The following is a 23,674-nucleotide window of genomic DNA, read 5'->3' on the forward strand; positions in this document are numbered from 1 at the left end:
TACTATATATATATATATATATATATATATATATATATATATATATATATATATATATATATATATATATATATATATATATATATATATATATGTATTATACATACAACTTTCATCACTTTTATAATCACTATATTTCTCTAAATCGATGCAATTATTCCTCCCCTATTGGAAATAGCCTTTTCATGGTTCAAAGATAGTGTTTCTTCTGTATGAGATACGTCCCTTAATCCTCCCATATTGTGAAGAAAAGACGTGAGAAAGGTATTTGAAGGACATTTTGTTCCCTGTGTTGAGGACAGGGCCTGTAGTGTGCCTGAAGGACACGCATGCTTCCATGGGCTACAGCTCCTGCTAAATAGGTTACTGCAATTGTCAGTTCATTAAGTTTTTTTTATATATTTAGGTCGTGTTCTAAGTAGATATATAAAAATATTCACTTACGCACTAACTTTTCCTTTTGGCAAGACTAGTCATTCCTCACTGCAGGGCACCTGGCCTTGAGGAAGGCTATGTCCTCTGATGTGAATCTGCTCTTGTTCTTCCTTCATGACTCCTGCACACAACACTTATGACTGTCACTGTTCCAGGGAGTACCTCATCCTGGGCCGCAAGGAACGCAAGCAGCCCCCGGGCCTGGTCATCAACCGGCATTCCCTCTTCATCAAGTGGCGCAACAACAAGCAGATGCGCATGCGTCGCTTCCTCAAAAAAGCGTCCAAGAAGTGCCGGCCGTCGCGGTACTGAGGCCCCTCCCACCCCTCACCGCCACACCGGCTCCGGATGCGGCTCCGGGCTGATTCATCCTCCTCCTAAGGAAGAGGAAAACGGGAACTGTGTCGTCGCATCATACTGTATTATGCAACACCCTCCACCGCGGGAGAGTTCACAGGTGTTCAGCCAATAGCCTGGGAGGATCTGTTGTGCGGCGAGTGACGAGCACGAATCCAAGAAGGCGAGGAAGGACTCGCCCGCAGTGCCCGGGGCCCGCAGGGCCGCGGCCTCGCCCGTGTAAACTGTGACAGATTGTGTAAATCGGAGTGGTGGAGTCTGGATCTTAGTAATAAGGTGGGCTGTGCAGCGTATCACTCACTCAGCTTGGCAGGTAGTGTAGAGCAGCGGTGTGCTGTCCACCAGATGACTGCGTTGTATCAATGTTCACAATGTCAGACTAATTTTCGTTCGAGCTCTCGATGGCATGTAAGCCATTACCATTATATTGCTTGATGCTCTCTTATAGTGTACTTTTTTCAACTGTACATAAAAATCACATTTATGTGTGTTCATAGTAGAAATCATGTTCATATTAACTGAAAATAATATCCTTCTAGATATACTCAAGTCAACAGGCCGCGAAGCAGGAGTTACGTATGAAACAAACGTTGAAGTACATAATTTATCATCTGACTTTTTCTCTCTTGAACTCAAAATGAGGCCAACCAGACAGCCCCCAGGCTGGGCGTGTCGGTGCGGGCGGGTGGTCACTCGCGGCCTGTTGAGCTGCAGCTTGGCGGGCGTCTTCGTCCCCGTCGCACAAGTTCCTAATTTGACTAGGGCCGTTCGTGAACGATGATGGATGAGGTGTGGTCACCCTGGCACTCATCCAGGCGGTATTCTCGAGCGGCAGCACTACCACTCTGTGTTCTGTTAGGTCGGCTCTGGACGCGTGGGTCGGGGAGTCCCTTCGACCCACCAGAATGTTTTCAATTATTCATTGCTTAACTTACGTGATCATTGGGTTTTCTAGGATCATCAGGAAGTGTCCATTTTTCAAATCCATTGTAGTGGAGAGCTTTGAACAGTGATGTCCAGGACTGGAACAGAGCACCGTAGACTGTTGGCGTAGCGCTGTACATGTTGGCGTCTGTGTGGGTACTTAACACACACCTCGTAGATTACGGTACGGTTCTCGTGCTGGGGCGACGCGCTAGGCACTGGCAGCCGTCACCGAACTGGACCGCTGCTGCCCGCAGGATGCTGACCTCACATGGAGAGCGTCCTGCATTGTGTTGCCTGCCAGGATGTGCCTCGCCCCAGCACCGACCCACGTACTCTCCTGTTTGTCATGCCTTCTCTCGCCACCACTCCACGTAGGAGAACTGATGAACTCATCCCGTGCGTGTCTGCTGCCCGCCGTCAGCGGGGCGATGGTCCCTTGGATCAAGAAGGCTGGAAACAGCAGGAGAAGAAAGTAATGTAGGTGACACTTAAGAACTGTTAGTCAAGTTCTTCAACAAAGTAATATCTATCAGGTAAGGATAGTGAACTATGATGGGTAATACCTGCGAGCTGTAATTCTGATGGTGATGGCGGCGCCGTTCAGCCCGGGGCGGCGCCTCACCGGCCGACTCATTCTCGCCTCCCAGGGCGGGGCGAGGCCCACCGCCGCACCCCACCCACACTACTGTAGCTGTCAACTGTGTCATCAGCGGAATTCTGGGTGATATTTACACGTGTACTTCTTATCAGAGCTTCACCAATGTACTGGTAGTGATAACGACCATAACATTCTTGTTTTAAGGCAGTTCATTGTGTGTATGTATGTACCTTATATTTTCCTTTTGTGAAAAATCACTTCACAGACCAACCATTAGGGAGAAGAGAGTGCTGAGTTATGCCAAAAGGACTTAGGAGCTGTATTTGCAACACACACACACACACACACACACACACACACACACACACACACACACACACACACACACACACACACACACACACACACACACACACACACATACAATTAGAATGGAGGCACATTGCAAATTTTGGTTGTAGTTTTTTGCTTGTTTACTTGATTTACAACAGCAATATTTTGTTCCTGTGTTCTTCACGAGTCCCATGAAAGTCTGCAGTTTTTGCCTCACTTAGTTTCGCAGCTGCTGCCAAACGAGACTTGTCCTTATGTTTGTGTGTCGCCGGTGGTGGCAGGAAGTCTCGCTCCCTTCTGCCAGCTGATCCCGATGAAAGGTGTGTCCATCAGATGAGTCGGTGAATCATTCAGCCTCACTGAGGGATCAAAGTGGCCTCAGGAGGGCTAGGAGGAGAAATACATCCGTGACTGCATGGACCGGCAAGCCGCGAGTTGTCTCTGATCTACCTTAGCACAGTATTCTGTTATTCCTTGTAAAGCAAACAATCAAAATGTTAAGTTGGTCAAATAAGCATGGTGGTGCGCAGCTTTGCAGGGTTGCTTACTGAACAAAACGATTTTTGTAGGGTTGTCATACCCTTGAGACTGTTTAGCCTTGTGTCTTTGTCATCATTCATTGTAGTCCTTTAGAATTTTGCGGGGACTGAGGAGGATGTTTATGGAATATATTAAGAATATACAGTATAAGTGTGCTGATGCGGCAGCAGCAGCGGCAGAATGCAGTGTAGTACACAGGAGTTCCACGACTGTGTTGCTCGGCACTTACAGGTCCACAACACACAGTAATTACCTCATAAAGTTAATCAAACTCGTGGTGGGTTTAGGCTCTGGTTTATCAGCGAACCACCAGCAACTAACCCTCATAGATAGTTGGTCTTCAAAAGTAGTAGGTCGTTTGGGTGTTGGCAATAGGGCGGAGTGCCCAGGGTGGCGGCTGACCGGCCTTGTGCCCTCCTCACAGTCCAAAGGTGAACTGCACGAGGCGCGGGAGGGGCTGGTTCGGTTCTCCTGTAACACGTAACTTAAATTTTTGTCCTCGAAACGTATATTTTTATTTTTGTCACTGTACAGTTTATTTTTACGACCGATGTATATTTGCATATTTCTGTATGTGTAAAAATTTTTCCTTCATCCTATGGTTTTATGTTGTGCCAAACAAGTTTCCATAATGGAAGTGTAGAGGGTAAGTGCTGTGTTCGGACCCAATGACCCCTCGGCCCCCGTCAGTCCCCGGCGACCCATGAACCACCTGTTGGGTTGCATGCAGCCCCGGTGTGGGTATGGATGCAGGGCGGCGAGAGGAGCCTGCAGGCGGCCAGGGTTGTTGGGAATGGTATCTGAATACAGAAGAATGTGCATTCTACATTTTGTGTTGTGACACTCATGGCAGCATTGAAAGATACTTTGTCGCACATTAATTAATGCATAATTTACATTGCTTATCATCATAGCAGCCAGTAACATGCGCCAGGACTGAGGCAGCTCCCTGCTGGTTTTTTCCTTGGCCACACCCACTATTTGAATATGACTGAAGCGGAGAGGTGGAGACTTGTTCACTTCAGCGTTGAGGCTACACCCGCAAGGCGGTACGATTCTCGGCGGCCCTCACACACTGCCGGGCTGGGCAAGCTCTTATTTATATCAGTATAATTAGTTCCGGATAGCTTTAATTCTAAGGAGGCACCATTTCGTGGCTGCTCCAGCCACAAGTGAAGTGGTGTGAGGTGGCCGCCGCCGAGCCGCGCGGGACCTTCCTGCATATCAGCGGGCGGGCGACGCCCCACGCCCGGCCGCCCCGCACCCTCCGCTGTCCAAAGACTCGCTCCTGTGCATTTCATTGAACTTTACAGCAGTCACCGGATGAAGTTATTAGTTTTATTTCACATCCAGATTAGAGGTGAGTGTGCAGGAGTCCCTGGGTGGTGAGGCCGTCTGAGGGTGGGGCGCCGACCCCCGCCTCCAGTCATGTTACCCTTGTCCCTTCGGCGCTCTGTACATACTCGCTGACCTCTATTTCTCTTTTATATCTACATGTGCCACGTGTACCACAGATGATTCGTTATATTAAATAAATGTATTCGTATTAGAAAGAAGTGTTTTCATGATGCCTGGTGACCCTGAAGTGTGACGATGAAAGCATGAACCAAGTAACACTCCGCCGGGCTTCACACAACACACACACACGCGCCGCCGCGGCACTCAGGTAACACAGATGCTGCAGGGGTCGCATGGCATGGGATGGCCTCGCCTTTGTTCTTAACTCTACATATCCAATGAATATTTTCTTATTTAGCGGTGATTCAGTGAAAAAGTCAAAATAAATTTTTGCCTTTTTTCCTTTTCACCTTGTATTTTGGCTATTTGAAAACGTTTTACAAAAAACAACTAGGATTGAAAGAAACATCTATTTTTCAGGCAAACATTTATTAATTTCTGTGTGTTTTATGTAGCTGAGAACAGTGTGGTGGGGACTCATCTTGTTTGGGAAGCTGATTGCTATTGCCCTCCGCCCCCTGCGCGTCCTGACCTGAGCTGACACTAATCTGGAAGGACGGACGCCAAACTTAATATTTACTCAGCTATGTCGATGGTCTTTACACTACAAAGTGACCGCCCCGGCGCCCCACGCTCCCCCTCCCGCCGCCGTGGGTTGGCGGGGAAACTCATTTGTGTGCCATAAAGGAGGCGTCGCATTCCTTAATCGAGAACCCTTAATGCTGCCTGTCAAAGACAATGCTATTTCTTTTCTTTGTTTACCAACAATGCAGATGCTGAAAAGACAAGAAAGCCTGCATGAGAATAAAGTCACACGTCAATAATTAGGGAATGAAACGAAACAGTACAGCACCACTTCTACCCCACCATTATCACCACCACCACCACCACCAGTTTCAGCACATTCACCACTCCCCAAGGCCGTGGCGAGCAGTGATGGGAGCGTAGGAGTGGGAGGGGCGGGACACCATCCCATCACCAGGTGACAAGGGACCCACGCCACCCTTATTGCTGCTCCAATCCTTCATTAGCCTATGATTATACCTGCACTAAAACAGTCCCTGGTCCATGTCGGCAGCCACCCGCTCTTAATGACAAGTGTTGAACCCTCTTAGCAAACCACTGGACCTCGCCCCATGCTTACCATGCTGGGTAGCAGAGGCAGTATACTCGTACAGATCAGTGTTATAATATAGATATTCCTCTTTATAAACATTTATATAGACTTATGTTTAATTAGTAGAGTCATCTAAGCATCAAAACATTGTTTAAGAATGTTCATGCCCAGCGCCCAGTGTGCTGCACGTTTTTTTTTTTTTCTCTTCTTTTTTTCTTCTTTTCTTTTATGCGAAAGTGGAAACGATCAAAGACAACAAAAATATAAGTTGAAAGATATAAAAAGGCCCGCTGAGGTGCAAGTATTTGTGTCATACGAACTGTCACATGTAGATCTGTCTAATTCCAGCAACAATCCTTCTGACGTAGGATTTTGAAAATGACTCGCAATATTTGGACTACACGAGGAATCACTATCATCAAATACACTTACCGATGATTTTATGTAGAAAGCTTCATCCTAATAACTCATTCCAAAACCTTCATGACATCACAAATGTATATTTCCAGTGTATATTTCATCAAACTGTTTTTCTTGGTGGCGAAGTGGAAACATTTTTGTACTCTGTGGTGTGAGCGGGTTACGTTTTGTGTTTCCTACCTCAAGACTTGCGTCACGTGACTGCATGGCGATGACGAGCAGTGAACAGTGAGCACTAAATCGCAACTGTGTTCAAGTGTGTTGGTGAGTGCGGGAGGGAGGGAGGCAATCTCTCTGCTTTTAATTCTCTCAGTGGATTACCAGGCAGTCAACTTGAAATATGTGGTCACCTGCACAACCTTCACCGTTCCTGCGTCAGCACGTGGAGGCCAAGGTAAGGCACCACCCTGCTACCCTGTTTTTTATAGTGTGCTGGCTGTGGCTACTGCCTAGACAAACAGAACCATCGGAGGGCGCTAGCTCATCACCCTGCGAAGAAACTTTTTTTTTTTTTATTATACTTTTGCATACGCACTGTACCATGTACTTTTGTGGTGTGTTTGTTGTGAGCCTCAGGAAAGAGTGCAGTGATAAATGAATGTGACAGCTGCACTGATTATTCTGGAATACAAACAAATCCCGCGTCATTGTCACTGCTTCCTCGTTGGTGACGGGCATTCAAGGCAAGTAATGGGGATGGGGTTCATGGAAGGCCATATGGTATGGTCTGTGTTGTATAAGAGTACACTTAACGAAAAGAGGTTGCAGGTAGAGAAATTGTTATATAAGAAAATAAAAAATCATAAATTTAGGTATCAGTATCAGACACAGCTCACGCCTCATTTGGAATGTGACATTTTGTTTTGTTATACAGTCAGCACCAGCCTAACAATGATGTAGCAATATTCATTGTTTGAAATAGAGACCTGTTACTTTTGTTATGTATTTCTAAGGTAGCCCAGGCCTGATGATACCCCAGGGATGGAGGAGGGAGGGTCAGCCAGGGCCTGAAGGTTGCTTAGGGATTGGAGATATGTTAAGGTGTGAGAAAGGGATTGTTTCAGAGTGGTGTGTACAGTACATGAGAGGAATAGACACAGTAGTCATGTGGTTAGCGCCAACGCTCTAGGTGGTTTCAAGAGGTTAGATGAGTATATAGATATGGAAGAGAGCGGCTTACTGTATAGAGCGTGTTCAGTTGCCGAACAGATTGTGGGTTTGGTCATACTAGTATGGCTTTGTTTCGTCCAATTCGCTTCATTGTTAAATACTCGACGCTAAGCTTCAAATATTAACCCCTTCAGTGCCATGACGCATTTTCATATTCATTCTGGTTACTATTTAGTGATTTTATACAGGTTCAGAAACTTAGGTGGGGAATAGAATGATGAGGATTCTGGCTATTAATCTTCTGACCTCCATAGACGCTTTCTAATGTCAATAAAATCATCTAATGATACCCAGAACTCATGATAAAAATGCGTCCCAGAACTGAAGAGATTAATGGCCGCGGTTATGAGCCTATTAAACTGCATCTGACATCAGCAACCCTAGTGGACGCACCTGCTACACGCAAAGGAAAACGAAATATAATAAGTGATATAGATATGATGATTATGATAGCGATACAAAACTGACATTAGTTTACTATTTTTGTTATTGTAAATGAAGGATACATGAGGTTGTTCTAAGTCTTATGCGTGCACTTCCTCGGTAAACATGCATGTCGGCAGTAAGTGACGCTTAAAAGAGAGAGAGAGAGAGAGAGAGAGAGAGAGAGAGAGAGAGAGAGAGAGAGAGAGAGAGTGTGTGTGTGTGTGTGTAATGCAATAATAATGAATAAATGAATAAAGGAATTGGGTCGTGAAAACCACGAATAATACATTTGTTATATTTTATTGACGTAAATTAAGAAATTATAAATATATTTGTACATGGCTATCACAGGCAGCATTAACAAACAAGTCAGCGCGACACACACACACACACACACACACACACACACACACACACACACACACACACTTCAGCTTGAGGCAAAGCGTGGCGGGGGTGCCGTGCCCTGGTCGCTGTACAGGATGGGACTGAAGGCGCCGCTAAGGGAGCTGCATCCGACGCCGTAACCCGCTCCACCCGGCCCCACGCTGCTGTAGGCCAAGGAGCCGCCATAGCTGTGCCCGCCGTCATGTGAGCTTCCTCCGAATCCATGAGAATATCCTGCAGGCGTCATTGTGTGGCGGTCATCGTGTGACGGATACCCGGGGAAGGCGTGGGTCGGCGGCATGTCGTAGGCGTCACTGAAGCTCATCCGCTCCACAGGGCTCTCTGGAGGACTCTCAGACTCTGTGTCGGACTGGAGGGTGTCTTCCAGATCGCTGATGTAGTCGATGACGTGCTGGATCAATTCCAGCTTGGTCACTTTGCGATTCTTGGGGCAATGCGGCACCAAATCCTTGAGTTTGTTCAGGTAGCGGCGCATCTCCACAGAGTTCTCGGACGACATGGATCCCTTAACAGCGAGGGCAGCTGCCATGGCAGCGGCCATGCGTTCCTGGCAGATACTGTTCATGGTGGTGGAAGGTGGTGGTCACTGTGGTCAGGAGAGGGAGATGTGTGAGTGTCCTTCTCTGCCAGTGTCTGGTGCTGAGGCGAGGAAGGCAGGCCTTTTAAAGGGGAGGACAGCTGGCGTGTGGTGGCGCGGCGCGTGACGTGTCTACACCCGATAGGCAGATCGGAAAATCCTTCGGGACGGCGTGTCCCCGCCCGCTAATCACCGTGTGCTTGAAGGCGGTCACCTCGCTGCTCTGAAAAGTACGAAACAAATATTATCAAGTAATGCATCTTTGTCATTGCTGCGTGAGTGCCTGGACGAGTGCCTGTCACAGCTAGGATGCACAATTGCACATGGCACTGAGGGGCCGGCACCGAGCGAAACACTGGGTGGTGCCCGTGCGCCTCTAAGTGGTGTACAGACTGAATATCTCATCGCAGGTCGAAACTAAACAAGACAATGAATAACGAGGCCCACTCGGCCTGTCCTTGCCATTGTCTCCAGGAGGCGGGAGAGGCTGAGGGAGCGGGGAAGCTCTTGAATCCTTACACTGAAGCTCAATAAAAACTTAAGCGTTGTTGAATAGATAAATGCAACATTGATTGATAAAATGAATTAGATAAATTAGTAATAAACAACAGGCAAACTAGGTCATTGAAAGATAAATTGATTAATAAATGAGTAAGAATAGGAAAAGGAAATTTGTAAAAGAAAAATATGTATCTTTTTTTAATGCACAGTAGGTCCGGCACACCTGGCACCGCTGCCGCCCCTGCCACGGTAAGGACACTACCTACTAATGGTGCTCATACTGACGATGATGATGATGATAATAATAATGATAATAATAATAAATAATAATAATAATAATAATAATAATAATAATAATAATATTATTATTATTATTATTATTATTATTATTATTATTATTATTATTATTATTATCATTATTATTACTATTATTATTATTATTATCATTATTATTACTATTATTATTATTATTATCATCATTATGACTATAATTATCATTATTATTATTATCATTATAATAATAATACCTAATGATAATAATAATAATAATAATAATAATAATTATTATTATTATTATTATTATTATTATTATTATTATTATTATTATTATTATTATTATTATCATTATTATTATTGTTGTTATTATCATCATTATTATTTTTTTTATTATTATTATTATCATTATTTTATTGTTATTATTATTATTATTATTATTATTATTATTATTATTATTATTATTGTTATTATTATTCATGGTATTATTTCCTTATTGAAATTTCTATCGTTATTATTACTATTACTACTATCACTACTACGATAATGACGAGGAAGATTGAATACTACTACTACTACTACTACTACTACTACTACTACTACTACTACTATCATAATGAAAATAATTATTATCATTGTTACTATAATTTTGTTTTTACAAAGCAGCAGCACCTACAGTAGTAGTAGTGGTAGTAGTAGTAGTAGTAGTAGTAGTAGTAGTAGTAGTAGTAGTAGTAGTAGTAGTAGTAGTAGTAGTAGTAGTAGTAGTAGTAGTGATAGAAGTGATGTTTCAGAGTATGCATTGCCATTGTTAGAATGTCATTTGTATCTGTTTGTAGAAAGTCTTGGATTCATCTCAAACATCTAACATGAAAACAGTCGTGAATGGTGTTTATTTTTAGATCTATCGCTCTCGGGGCCTCAGGCAACACCCTCTCGGGGCCGCGGCGACAACAGTGGCGGCCCGCGACCCATTAAGGTCTCACGGGAACACCTGCGAAGACTGTCAGTGAATTTTAATTAAAGGAAACAAGGCGGCGTCTTAAGCGTCTCCTTGTCGACCATCATGGGATTATCTTCCCCGCACAACACAAGACTGGATGGCGCAGACCGTGAGAGCGGCGTAGCCACAGTGACAGCCTGGCCCTAGACAAGAGGCACCCACACCTGTCTCTGCTTCAGACTGAGCTGAGACCTGTTCACTCCTTGTTTCAGCTTGTGAGGTGATGCTGAGGGTGGGATTCATCTCGTGCGATTCTCATTAAGATCTGACCTCTTTTGACCTGACAAGGGTCATCGGCTGGTCCTTGGGGAGCAGGGAACAGTGTCTCACTGTCCTGGAGTAAATGAAGCCAAAGCTGAGGAAAATGACAGCTTTCGAGGCTGTGTTCACTCAAGACGATTTCCATCAATTTAAGTAAATTATTTGTTTTAGGTGCATCGTGGTTGACACAACGGGGCGCGTCACGCCACAACAACAGACACTATGGAAAGAGAAAGAGAGAGAGAGTCACTGGTATATTTATCATTCACAGTGAACAAATAAGGTGGCATGGGAAGAAAATCATCCTTTTCACTTGTTATCTCGAGTGTGTCACGTCTTCCTTGCTTCTTCTAAAGGCCCCTGCTGCCTCGCCCTGCACACACGCCACGATCCACACCTGCGTGGCACCAGGCGTGACTCATTCTTCTGTGTTGGATAACTCAACCATTCATTCCTCGTGGCACGGGAAATGGCAGCGGCTGTAGTGAGTCTCCCAAGCGTTTCTCTATGGCATGTCCAAAGCAGAGGACAGGTTATCTCTGCAGTTTGGAAAGTGAGAGTATGAGCGGTGACAGGAGCCAAGTTGCATGTAATCAAGTGCAACAATGTGTATACAGCTTGTCGCATTTATTTACGTGAAAAGAGAGAGAGCGATGAAAATCTGACAGAAAAACGATTGCTGCGTCACACTAGATACAATGATAACTAAACAGATAAGTAATAAACGGACAGCACCCGAATAATCACGTGCTGTAATTAATTCTTCGAGAAGACAAATTATTTCAGCCAAACTAATTCAGCGAGCCTATACCTCAACACGCAACAATCTGAGGGAGACGAAAGACCTGAATAACGAGTCTCACGCATCCTTGCTGTCCCACGCGCGTGTGCGGCAAGTATGAGAGAAGACTTGAGGACCACAGGTGGGTGCCGCGTGTTGCACAGACACAATACAAGATAAAAAGAAAATTTGGAGCAGCAGCAATGAGAAGTGAAAAATGTTCCGGAATGTGGGAGGCGGATGTGATTCCCTCCTCATAAACCCTGAGCCGCGCCGCCCAGACCCATTATCTTTGCTTCTCTGTAAATCCCTTGCATTGTTCCAGTTCAGACCCGTGACCTGGGGACAGGAAACCTGGACCTGTGATGACCGCTTTGGCCTCCCGCCCTGGCGCCGACCGGTCTGAGCGGCGCCACCACACAATGGAGGGCGGTAGGGCACCCCTGGACACCAACCCACTCCTCTACTCGTCTCTTTCCTTCGCTTACCAGGATGGCCGATTATAGAAGCGGACAGTTATCTTTGTTTCGTGGCCATTTAAGTATTACCTTCTTCCCGAGATACTTAGAAACAGAGAAACGTCCTGTACGTCCTTCCAAGGACAAACACACACACACACACACACACACACACACACACACACACACACACACACACAGTTTTTTTTTTTTTTTTTGCAAGATGATTGATGTTTTCTTCTTCTTAATGTTATTTATTTACTTATTTATCTGTTTATTTATTTATTTATTTCATTTTTATTGATTTGTTTACTTATTTATTTATTTATTTATATATCATTATTATTATTATTATTATTATTATTATTATTATTATTATTATTATTATTATTATTATTAATTAATCTATTTATTTATTTATTTCACTTATTTATTTATTTATTTATTTATTTATCTGTGTGTGTGTGTGTGTGTGTGTGTGTGTGTAATTCACCTCGGTCGTCTGCTGGTCACCCAGCCAGTCTTCCCCATTACGGAGCGAGTTCAGGAGCTCATAGACCGATCTTCGGGTAAGACTGAGACCACATCAACACACAACACACACCGGGAAAGCGAGGCCACAGCCCCTCGAGTTACATCCCATACCTATTTACTGCTAGGTGAACAGGGGCCACACATTAAGAGGCTTGCCCATTTGCCTCGCCGCAGGGTTGCCATGTTTGTCCTTTTAAGGACAGTCTGTCCTTTTTTTAGCCTGTTTGTCCTTAAGTTTTCTTGTAAAAAAGGACAGTCAAAATCTGTCCTTTTCTGTCCTTTTTTCAGCAAAATTTATTTATTTATTTGTTTATTCATTGTGAACCACGGATCCGGTCAAACCTTCAAACACGCAGTCAATAAATTTGTTTCTGCAACTTCCTATCTTTTATTGTTTTATCATATTTGTTCTTGTGTTATATGAAAATAAATCGAGCATATTATAAACTTATGATTTTTCTGTGGGATCGCAGACTGGTAACTATAATAAGCAACCGGCAACTCCCTTAAAAAAAGCGCTCCCACTCCCAGCCTCCCAGTCTAGCCTAAATGTTGTTAAATTTCATATAACCCTGCAAGTTCTCTCTCTCTCTCTCTCTCTCTCTCTCTCTCTCTCTCTCTCTCTCTCTCTCTCTCTCTCTCTCTCTCTGTTCTACACTTTTAAACACATACTATATATTATAACATTTAAACACACACACACACACACACACACACACACACATATATACACACACACACACACACACATATATATATATATATATATATATATATATATATATATATATATATATATATATATATATATATATATATATATATATATATATATATACACACACTTTTGTTGTGCTGTCCTTTTTTGGAGGCAAATGTCCTTTTTTTAAAGCAGGTCTGTCCTTTTTTCATGTGTAGTGTCTGGCAACCCTGCTCGCCGCTTGCCGGGACTCGAACCCGGCTCTCTCGATTGTGAGTCGAGCGTGCTAACCACTACACTACTACGTGTGTGTGTGTGTGTGTGTGTGTGTGCAACACGGAATACAGGTATTGAAAATATAGTAACAAGGAAAAATGATTGATTGATTGATTGATACATTTATTGTTGAATTAATAAATAATTACAACAAAGGAGGAAGATCACAAAGGTAGTCAAGAAAGAATACATGCATATACTGTAGGAATGTGAAATGACAGTGCATTCAAATGAAATAAGTATTGATGTTTTGTCACTTACTTTCCTGCAATGCATGGCCATACTAATGTAACCTAAAGCATTACATTTTGTCTCTAAGAACCTTGTATAAGAGATGATGCAACCGCTGCCGTTGTGAAGAGTGAATCACACTCTTTGTAAACACAGACGGACTCGGGAGTCGGACTTAAGTGGCAGGCGACGCCAGTAGGGGTGTGTGGGCTATCAGCTGAGCCATGCGGGGTACGTGTATTTACCATCTAGTACAGTAGCAATAGTTGTGTTTGCTTTCACTTTTCATAGCAAGGCCCATTAGGTGGACAATGACGTTGTAGGAGACTGCATAATCACCCTTGTTACATGTCAACTAGAATAGAGACACCTGGTAAGGCAGTGCTCGTGTTCTGACATGCAGTGGCCCTTTGTCAAGAAGCAAAAGTGTCTAACGTATGCTGCACCAGGATGTAGATGTGGTCAGCTCCCAAACTGAAGCAATGAAATGTTGAATGTGGCTCAGTCTTGTTGTGCTGCATAATACCTTTAGTCATCTTACGTAAGGTGTGTTGTGTTGTGATAATTAACGGTAAGAATTTCAGTTTAATACAGTACACCATATCTTAGTTTTCTCTCTCTCTCTCTCTCTCTCTCTCTCTCTCTCTCTCTCTCTCTCTCTCTCTCTCTCTCTCTCTCTCCAACAAGCATGGGGAGCTGGTGGCAAAGCGGATTTGTTTGGTATGGGGAAGCCAAATTTGTGCATTGATGAACAGGAGCACTTTCTGTTCACCATTGGGGCCACCCTGGAGGAGGTGGCTGTGAGAGATATGTGAAGGTGATAATTGTTTGCCTTTGCCCTAGCTATCCCTTCCTTGGCTCCTTTCTTTTTAAGGAGTCTTTGTATGTGCATTTGCATGCCTGTTTGTAGTACCACATTTTATAAGTTGATTATATAAGTGTATAAAATTCTGAAAGCAAGCAGGTGAGAATTGTCTACTCTCCTGATTAGCAGACTATGAACATAATTTCTTAAACAATATCACTGAAGTTAGAATTACATAAACCATACATCTGTACTATTTTAAGAAGATATAGTAATGAGAAATCTTGGGTATTAATTCTTTTTTTCTCCATGCAAGAGGGGAAAGCCAGCCAAGGGAAACAATAAAAAAAAAAAAGCCCACAATTGCCAGCCCCATTGCTGGTCTGATAGAGTTTGCCAAAAGACAAATGTCTTGAAAACTTCTTTCTTAAATGAAGTCAAATCATAGGAAGTTGAAAATACAGAAGTAGACAAGTTCTGAATACATGGTGTGCTGTATTTCTGTATGTCTGAAACTTTTCTACTATTTTGCAGGTCTGTGGAGTTGTAGTTTGTGGTCACGAGAGAAGAGAAGACTGGCAAAGCAGCTGCTGTTGAGTAATCCTGTGTTAGTTCGATATGCTGCTTCTCAGGTGGTGAATCACAGTGAAGTGCTGCAAAGACAGAAAGACTTTACCAAGTCCAACCCTCATTCAGAAAGTGGTACTTTTCTGTATAGTATTGTTGGGTTTGGGGCTGGTCTAATTCTAGGTGCAATAGTGAAGTCTCACTATAATGAGTGGAGCAGAACCAAGAGGTACCTCACCAGTGTCTTGCCCTGTGTCGCTGCTGCCAGTCCTTTTACCTTTACTGCATCAGTGGACCATAACAATAATGAACCCGAGCCTCCTCCTAAGCAAGAGTCACCCCTGAGCAAGAGGATAACTCACAACTTTATCGCTGATGCCGTGGAAAAAGCATCAGACAAAGTTGTATATATTGACATTAAGGATGCTCGAAGGTTTGTTTGTCAGCCATCTCATCTGTGTCTATCCTTCAAAGTGCATGATAGTTGTTTTGTTTGTTGTTTTGATATGTACTTGTATACTCATGAAATATCCTTTATTATTGCATTCAATCTACTTTAGAAGAAAGCATATGTAAATATTTAAATTAATTAAGGCATTACAAGTATTAAAACAGTTGTCATTTCTGGGGGTGAAAGAGCCTGGTGCACCAGCATAGCTGACATGCAGCTGCAGATACACATGACATAAACACAGTTGAGAGAGGTATGACATGACCCACAGTGCAACACAGGGTGGCATGGAGCTAAATGCAGCAGAAGACTCACTCTCAGTCTCTTGTCAGGTTTTTTAATACATGAGATTGTTGGTGATTGGCTGCTACAAGCAGGCACAGCAGCCAATCAATGCTGTCTACTCAAGACTATCGGAGTGCCACTTCCTCACTAGTAGTTCCCTCTGGCAACATTTTTTTTTAACATTCAAATTAGTATTGTACACACACACACACAAACACTACAACTATTTCCCTGCCATCATAACAGTATCAAAATCCACAGATATATAGTAAACAGATCAACTACATGCAAAGGCAGATCAGGGACTTCTGTTATTGCTTCCTTTACAGTCACAGCAAGGAATACTTCAAGAAATTATTTTGGTGTTATCACTTGTATTTGACTGTGTGGATGTTCATGAATACCAATTAAAGTGTTATCTGTTCCTTTCCAGGGGTTCTTATGTCAAGTTTGGCCAGACTCTGTCCAACGGGTCAGGATTTATTGTTTCAGAAGATGGCTTAATTCTCACCAATGCTCATGTAGTAACCAACAGGCCCAGATCCAGCACTATATTGGTAACAGGAAGTTGTTTGGTTTGAATCCTAGTGTTAAAATACTTCATGTTCACATTTCTAAGCTCTTTATATAATAATGAGCCTCCCAATAGTGGGAAATATATGTAAGAGTAGATATTGTATAATTATCTGAAATCATATCAGTTTAGTATAAAAACTTCAAATAAATTAGATTTTTATATTATGATTTTTATTTAATTCTTTTATTTATTTATTTATTTATTATTCATCATGCCATGGGAATATGATTGCTCTAAAGAGTAAAACCTATACAGTTCTTTTTATCAGTATATACTTGTAGGCAAAAGATTGATAAGTTTATCTAAGTAGCTATCACATTATTTACTATTTGACAATTATTGTTTGCTGCAAGCTTGGATTTTATTGGCAGGTGCGGCTCCATGATGGCTCAGAGTGTGATGGAGTAGTGGAAGACATTGATGCTGTGTCTGACTTGGCTCTTATCCGAGTGAAGCGTGTATGTATTGCCACCTTACTCACTTCCCTCATTATTGAAAGTAACTAATGGAATAACTCTCATATTAGATCTCTTACTTCCTGTGTGTATTTCCCTCACAGGATCTTCAAGGAAATTGTTGGGATGTATATATGGACAATAGTTTCCATATTCTTTTTTTACATTATCACTCTTGTATTCTACTCCTCCTCAATATATCATTTACATTGTCATTTTGGATCAGGATATCATGATGTGCACAAACCTGAATGGAGAACCAAGACTAATGCTATTAAAGCAAGTAAAGCTACTCACTGGCACTGATTCTGCCATATTTAATTAGCACACTACCTTGTACTTTTTTTTTTTTTTTTCAGCTTGTATATATATAACACCACCATTTTGTCCTGGTTCTCATTTCACTAACTATACTTTACAGTGCAGCCTCAGCCCAGCACCACTAGGCAAGTCAAGTGACCTAAGACCTGGAGAGTTTGTTGCAGCACTGGGCTCTCCACTCTCTCTGTGCAATACTGTCACAGCAGGTGTAGTGTCCTCAGTGGGACGACCAAGCAAGGAACTTGGTCTGCGGGGAAGAGATATCCACTACATTCAGACTGATGCAGCTATTACTGTAAGTGTGTCTGTATTTCATGACTACAGAAATAACACCAGATTACAACCACTGATCAGCTGCTCTCACTCTAGTTTTGCTATACAGTGGTACCTCGGTATGTGTCCATTTCAAAAAGTTTGGTTTATGGTATTATGAACCATTGGATAAAAGCAATTTGATTTTCCTATTCTCCTTAGCAACTCTTAAAGTAAAAATGTTCATGCATCAGGTTAATATTCTCTCTCTCTCTCTCTCTCTCTCTCTCTCTCTCTCTCTCTCTCTCTCTCTCTCTCTCTCATTCAAATACAAGTATATGCATACAATTGGACCTCACATGGAGCTTTTTATTTCAGTTTGGCAATTCAGGAGGTCCTCTCATCAACATGGATGGGGAAGTGATAGGCATCAACTCCATGACTGTCACTTCAGGCATCTCCTTTGCTATCCCTATTGACTATGCAAAGGAGTTCATTGCCAAGGCTGAGAAGAAAAGAGCAGAACTGGGTAAGTATTCTATAGTGTTGCAAAGCTATCCTTGTTCAAGTGGCCTCAAAAATAAGGAGGCTTAAAAATGAGCCAAGAAAATATATATACGTGAACTGTCTCGAGTCATTTATGGGGTTTAGTAGTACTCTTTGTCTCTGCCACATAAACAGCTCATCATCCAATATGTGTGATTTGTTTTAGAACTATGCAGCAAATTCAGCAAATAAAGTGTGTGTGTGTGTGTGTGTGTGTGTGTGTGTGTGTGTGTGTGTGTGCATTACTTTTTCAAGTAAGTGGCTCTCCCTTATTCTCAAATATTACACTGCCATTGATGCTTTGCTTCATCTCCTTGCTTACATCTAATATTGTTATTTATATTCATTGTCTTATGTGCTGCATTTTTATTTTGACTAGTTCTAATTCTTTACATAGACATTTTGCACACCTCATAACTGTTATTACCTCTTTATTTTGGTTTATTATATATTTTGAATCGTAGCTGCTATTTGCTAGGAATACTTGTTGCTGTGACAATTACTATGAGTTACATTATGTCTAACATTTCCCTTCTTCAACATCTCAGTATCAATTTACATAACTTCTGTCATCATCTTCCCTCTCATGGTATCCAGATTATATTGTATCATTTTTTATAATACAGTTTTATGCTAAGAAGTTCAGAAGTACTTTTCTCCACAGGGGAGTACTGTATAGACTTTAGTGACATATTGGAAGCTGATTAGAGGTGTGATATACAGACATCCTTGGCTATTGGAGATCAAAGGAAGGACTCTCTATCTCAGTAGGCCATATCCTTGAAAGGTTTCCATCATACCCTCTGCATTAAGAGGGTGTTGCCATAGATTTAATATTTTTTCCAAAAATTTAGGGAAAAATATTCTTTCTAGAATATGAATATGGTGTTGGCAACACTCTCTCAAAGTTTCTTGCTGAATTTTTTTCTAAATTGGTTTTTACTAGAAAAATAAATAAAAATATTGCAATCATTGGCAATCTGGTAACACAGGTAATGCTTTTTTATCAGTCATTGAATTAGTTTTTTTTTTTTTTTTTTTTTATTGGAAATGAGTAATTATTTTCTGATAGCATTTAGCAGCCTAACTCAGTGGTCTGTGGACCTCACTAGAGAAAAGTTGGGTGTATTGCTCATTAGCAATATACACTTTTTACCTACCTACGGTCCCTGGACTTCCCTAAAACGGCCTTTTGGGTTGCCATGTTGTTCTCCATTCAATGATAAAGTATTTAGTACAAGTACAAAAATGATAACAAGCAAATCTACTCTTTGGGAAGCTGTAATATTACGAGAATCTTCATTACATAGGCCAGCTACATAGGTGACATCCTTGGATTCACACCAGCAATATCACTACCTCTCACATCCAGAAGCATGACAGTAAACACGAGGTAGGTGTGAAGAGGAAGGAGAATGTATTTAGACCAAGATTACCAAGCAGTCCGTGTTTAAAGGACGGCCGTGGGATCTCTCAACTTTAAAGACCTCTCCTGAAAAACTTAATTTTTTCCATTCAGAAGCCTATAACATTGTTAGTTTTTAACCAATACAAGTGATCTTTGTTTTGTTGTAAACCGTGGTACAGTGGAACCATGCGTGCTTTGGGATCCGCGGTGTCTCCAAGCGCATGGGTTCGAATCCTGTCCACGGTCTGAGTGTAGGTTGGGCTTCCTCACTCGGGACAACGGTTTCCTAGTGGGTGGGCTTTGAGATAGGAGGTACCACAAAAAGTATCCCCTTTAGTCCATAAATTCCCGTGAAAAGCCTACATGGTATAAATAAAAAATAAATAAATAAATAAAAAAAAAAATTAGTTTCTATTTTTGTAGAGACTGAAGTAATTTTATTTAGTTTCAAACACTTTCTACTATTTTTTTTCTCTCTAAATTGCCAAGTTGTCAGAGAACTTGTAAGGAAGTAATATTTACACTAAGATGGAAAGTACTTAGGGAAAAATTATTCTCTAGAAATTGTTCTACAATAGTTACTCCTTCAAAAAACACTGAGAACAACTGAGAACCAAACACTCAAACAAAATGACTTGATAGAGTAGGGAAGCAAAAATAGTGCATAAAATTTGCATAAATATTCATTGCTCTAAAAGCAATTTGCATTATTTACTCAGGCACAACATGAATTATATTTCATTGTATAAACTTTATAAAGAATTTATCCATAAGCTAACCAAAGCAGTAGATTGCTTTCTTACATTCTGCACAAGAGTAAAATTGGCAATGCTTCCTTAAGATACTTTAGTAGGTTATATTATCTTAGCATTTGTATAATACATAGTTTTTTGCAGTATTTATATATATTTGATAAAAGGTAATATACATAGCACTCCAGAGAATCAAACTACATTTTCCTTTGTTTGAAAAGTAATTTTGTTTTGTCACCTATTTTGGTAGTATGGGCATACATGAATTATTCAGAGGTCTTAGATGCCACAGACTAAAGACAAGTAGGCCATGTGATGACCAACATTGCACTAACAAGAAGTTATCTACATCACATTTTCCTCCCACCTCTTAGCCAAGTACCCCGAGGCACAGGGGTCTGACCGCCGCCGCTATCTGGGGATCACCATGCTGACCCTCACACCCTCCATCATGCAAGAGCTTCAGTCCCGAGGGAACATGACAAACCGATTCCCTCCAGACCTCACCCACGGCATTTTGGTGTGGAAGATTGTTGTGGGCTCCCCAGCATACCAGGCCGGACTGCAGCCTGGAGACATTATAACACACATCAATAACCATGACATCAACTCCTCCCGAGATGTGTACAAATTTCTGGAGGGACGAGGAGAGCTCAGTATGACTGTTGTACGAAATGGCCAGCGGTACTTTGTGGTTGTAGTGCCAGAGGAGTGATGATCTCATACATGTCAAATGTGAAATGACTGAAGCTGATGTGATAGATAGTTAGTAAATTTTCAAGTGAGAAAGTTTGATATTTCTTAATGGAAAAAAGACATGTAATGTTCAGTATTTAAATATGAAGATAGAATTTATTACAGATGTTTTGTTTATCATGTCAGAATTTTTTCAAACACCTTTAACATTTATATACTTTACATGAAAAACACTCATGATTTATTCCAAGTGTTTTGTTAATCTTATCATATTTAACATTCGTATGACAACAAAAAAAAAAACATTAATAAGTGAGCACATTAATATTTAATCACAAATTCCACCCAACAGTACATTCTGCTTTCTATTGAATAGCATAAGTAGCCAAGATGGAAATGTTTCTCAGCATCTAATGGGAACTAATCACTGAATGAGACCTAAATTGTTAAGTGAAATGAAAGCAAGCTCCAAATTGCCAGCCATCAGTGAAAAAATTAATGAATAAAGAGAAAAAGAAAACTAAATGCCTCTTAAAATAGAAAACACTGAATAGTATGTGACAAAGTATCAACCATTTCTCAAGTTTTTGTTCAATCCCTCAATGGGGAAAATACATATTGGCTAAAAACTTATTGAATGTATAGGTAAAAAGCTAATGGAAATGTTACATGTTATAATGTAACTGGATTTGGTAGATTCTTTAAAAGTTATAATTTGATTTCTTTCTTCTTTTCCAATTAACTAGCCTCTTGTGTTTGTCTATTCCTACGTGCCAGCACACTGTTAGCTGTAAGTAAAATGATCTCTTAAAACTGTCACCTCATTTGTAGTGCTTACAGCAAGTCTTGACTGGGTTGCTACAGTTGCCCAAGACTTTACCAAAAATTATGTATCCACTTCATAGTGAGGGGATATGATAATGTTAGCTGCTGCCAACACATATTTTTTTTTTTTTTCTTCTATTAACTGGCACCAGTCATTCTTTATTGCTAAATATGAAGATGGAAGTGGTATTAATATACCAACTAACAAATCTTTCTCTGGAAGGCCAAAAGTCTGTGCAGAGAACAATGTCAAGTGGGAGTTCGAGAGGAACTCATGCCGCACAAGTTATAGTTTTACAAATAAATAAAAATAGATACCCTTTTTTTTCCATAGTGTCTAGAAGAATGGACAGTCAATGAATGCGCGATCTTGGCTGAATCAGCAAGCCCTGATGAATCCTTCATCACTGTGTGGTCTTTTTTTTTTTTTTCTTTTCCAATATAGAGTGAGGAGGAATGGCGTGACGTCTTCAGTAATGAGGCTACCGTTATGATTATAAGTAAAATTGGAAATATGTAACCTCATTAAGGAAAAAAAAACAACGAAAGATGAACCATGTACACCTTTGGCTTGCCCATAAATGTGTACGCTAACATCTGGCCCTTCATTATTAGTAGTAATACTCCCTCAACAAGAAAGTTATCAATCAATCAATACTCTCTCCCTCTCTCTCTGAGGAGGAAGAGAGGGGGGTCGGGCTGGTAGAGGGAGAGCGAGGTTGGAATGGGATGGGCGGACCTTCCGGAGTAGGGGCGGGGTAGTCAGTAGTCTCACGAGTTGTTCGTGTGAGGAAAAATTGGCTTAACCTGGAAGGAAGCCTTTTGAGGACGGAGCCGCATTCCGGGGAGAGGGGAGGAAGGTTCTGCTGACCCAGATATGGAGTGATTAGTCTTTATGAAGTTTAATTTGATTAACGAACTTGCGTGGTAATATAATGTATTCAAACACATTTAAGTATGCTATGTAAAGGTAGAGAAATATAAGGAATATCTATGACTGCCTATCAAACTTTATTGTGTTGATTAGATGTTTGTTATCGTAATGTTGTATATATCCCCTCTAGTATCAATTATCTTCGATAAAACCGCAGACTCAGTATGAGGCGTCTGCACGGCATGTCCGAAAGGTGTGTGCGACTTTAGCCAAGCTCATCTTCCGATACACTATTCAACATAGAAGATAAAGATAATTACTCTTGATATCGATATTTCTTGCATTTTAGAAGTTATCGAGATGGGAACATCATGGAGTTGTTTACACAAAGTGTTGGTCAATGCCAGCCAGCCTTTCCCTTGCCCCGCGCCGCCTGACCTCAGCCAGAGTTGACGTGTCTCTCGCACGCCTGCCGGGGTACACTTACTTCTTTAAAAAACATGTCAGCAAAATAAATTGCCCGACATGTACCAAATTGGGAAATGTAAATGCATATAATTTTCATTGTATATGTAAGATAGTTTTTTCCTGACATGTTTTATAAATACTACAGGTCACCAATCTTGTAATAGAAAATATTAGGAATGACAGATAGAATTTAAGTCGTTATACATAAGCTGACTATACCAGCAAAAGTGACAGATAACATTTATAAATTATGAAGAAAATAAATAACACTTGCTTGCAACTCTACGTTCCCTGATAAAAGGAAAAAATATTGACTTGTGGCAATGGCTGAAACATTACTGGAACACTACCTCAGTTGTAACATGGCAGGAGGATGGGGCGGATGTTACTGGGGTTCCTCCTCATTTTGTCGGTTTTTGGTGCCGTAACAGCAAAAATATCAGATTTCCGACGATGTGGAGACCCAGAGTGTAAAGGTAAGACATTGAAAGCTAATATAATTTCACCAGTATTAATAGAGTTCACAAAGGTGGATGCAAGATGGAGTGAATGTTTACTGCCAACAATGATCTGAGGGTTATTTTTATTATGCTCTTGCTTCTTTATCA

At 41.4% G+C, this 23,674-nt stretch overlaps 3 protein-coding genes across 3 annotated transcripts in view; 2 read left to right on the forward strand and 1 right to left on the reverse strand.

Moving 5' to 3' along the window:
- The window catches only part of LOC123513852 (netrin-1-like), a 640,382-nt gene extending 635,639 nt beyond the window's left edge, over window positions 1–4,743 (forward strand). The window contains exon 7 of the mRNA XM_045271267.1: window positions 591–4,743. Coding sequence (XP_045127202.1) covers window positions 591–747 — 157 coding nt within the window. The 3' untranslated portion in view covers window positions 748–4,743. The remainder of the gene's footprint in view (window positions 1–590) is intronic.
- On the forward strand, window positions 2,964–22,320 carry LOC123513944 (serine protease HTRA2, mitochondrial-like). Its single transcript, XM_045271440.1, has 11 exons — window positions 2,964–2,970; window positions 3,358–3,650; window positions 3,881–3,986; window positions 4,331–4,480; window positions 6,415–6,579; window positions 15,124–15,589; window positions 16,326–16,449; window positions 16,841–16,927; window positions 17,346–17,540; window positions 17,876–18,026; window positions 20,578–22,320. Exons 1-11 carry the CDS (start codon window positions 2,964–2,966, stop codon window positions 20,916–20,918), a joined length of 2,085 nt encoding a protein of 694 aa, XP_045127375.1. The 3' UTR covers window positions 20,919–22,320.
- Window positions 8,070–8,838, reverse strand: LOC123514099 (DNA-binding protein inhibitor ID-4-like). The gene has a single exon (XM_045271733.1). The coding sequence runs from the start codon at window positions 8,752–8,754 to the stop codon at window positions 8,212–8,214; it is 543 nt and encodes a 180-aa protein (XP_045127668.1). The 5' UTR covers window positions 8,755–8,838; the 3' UTR covers window positions 8,070–8,211.
- Window positions 22,321–23,674: the final 1,354 nt, after the last annotated feature.

Source organism: Portunus trituberculatus, chromosome 37, assembly GCF_017591435.1.
Source record: "Portunus trituberculatus isolate SZX2019 chromosome 37, ASM1759143v1, whole genome shotgun sequence".
NCBI classification, from domain to species: Eukaryota; Metazoa; Arthropoda; class Malacostraca; order Decapoda; family Portunidae; genus Portunus; species Portunus trituberculatus.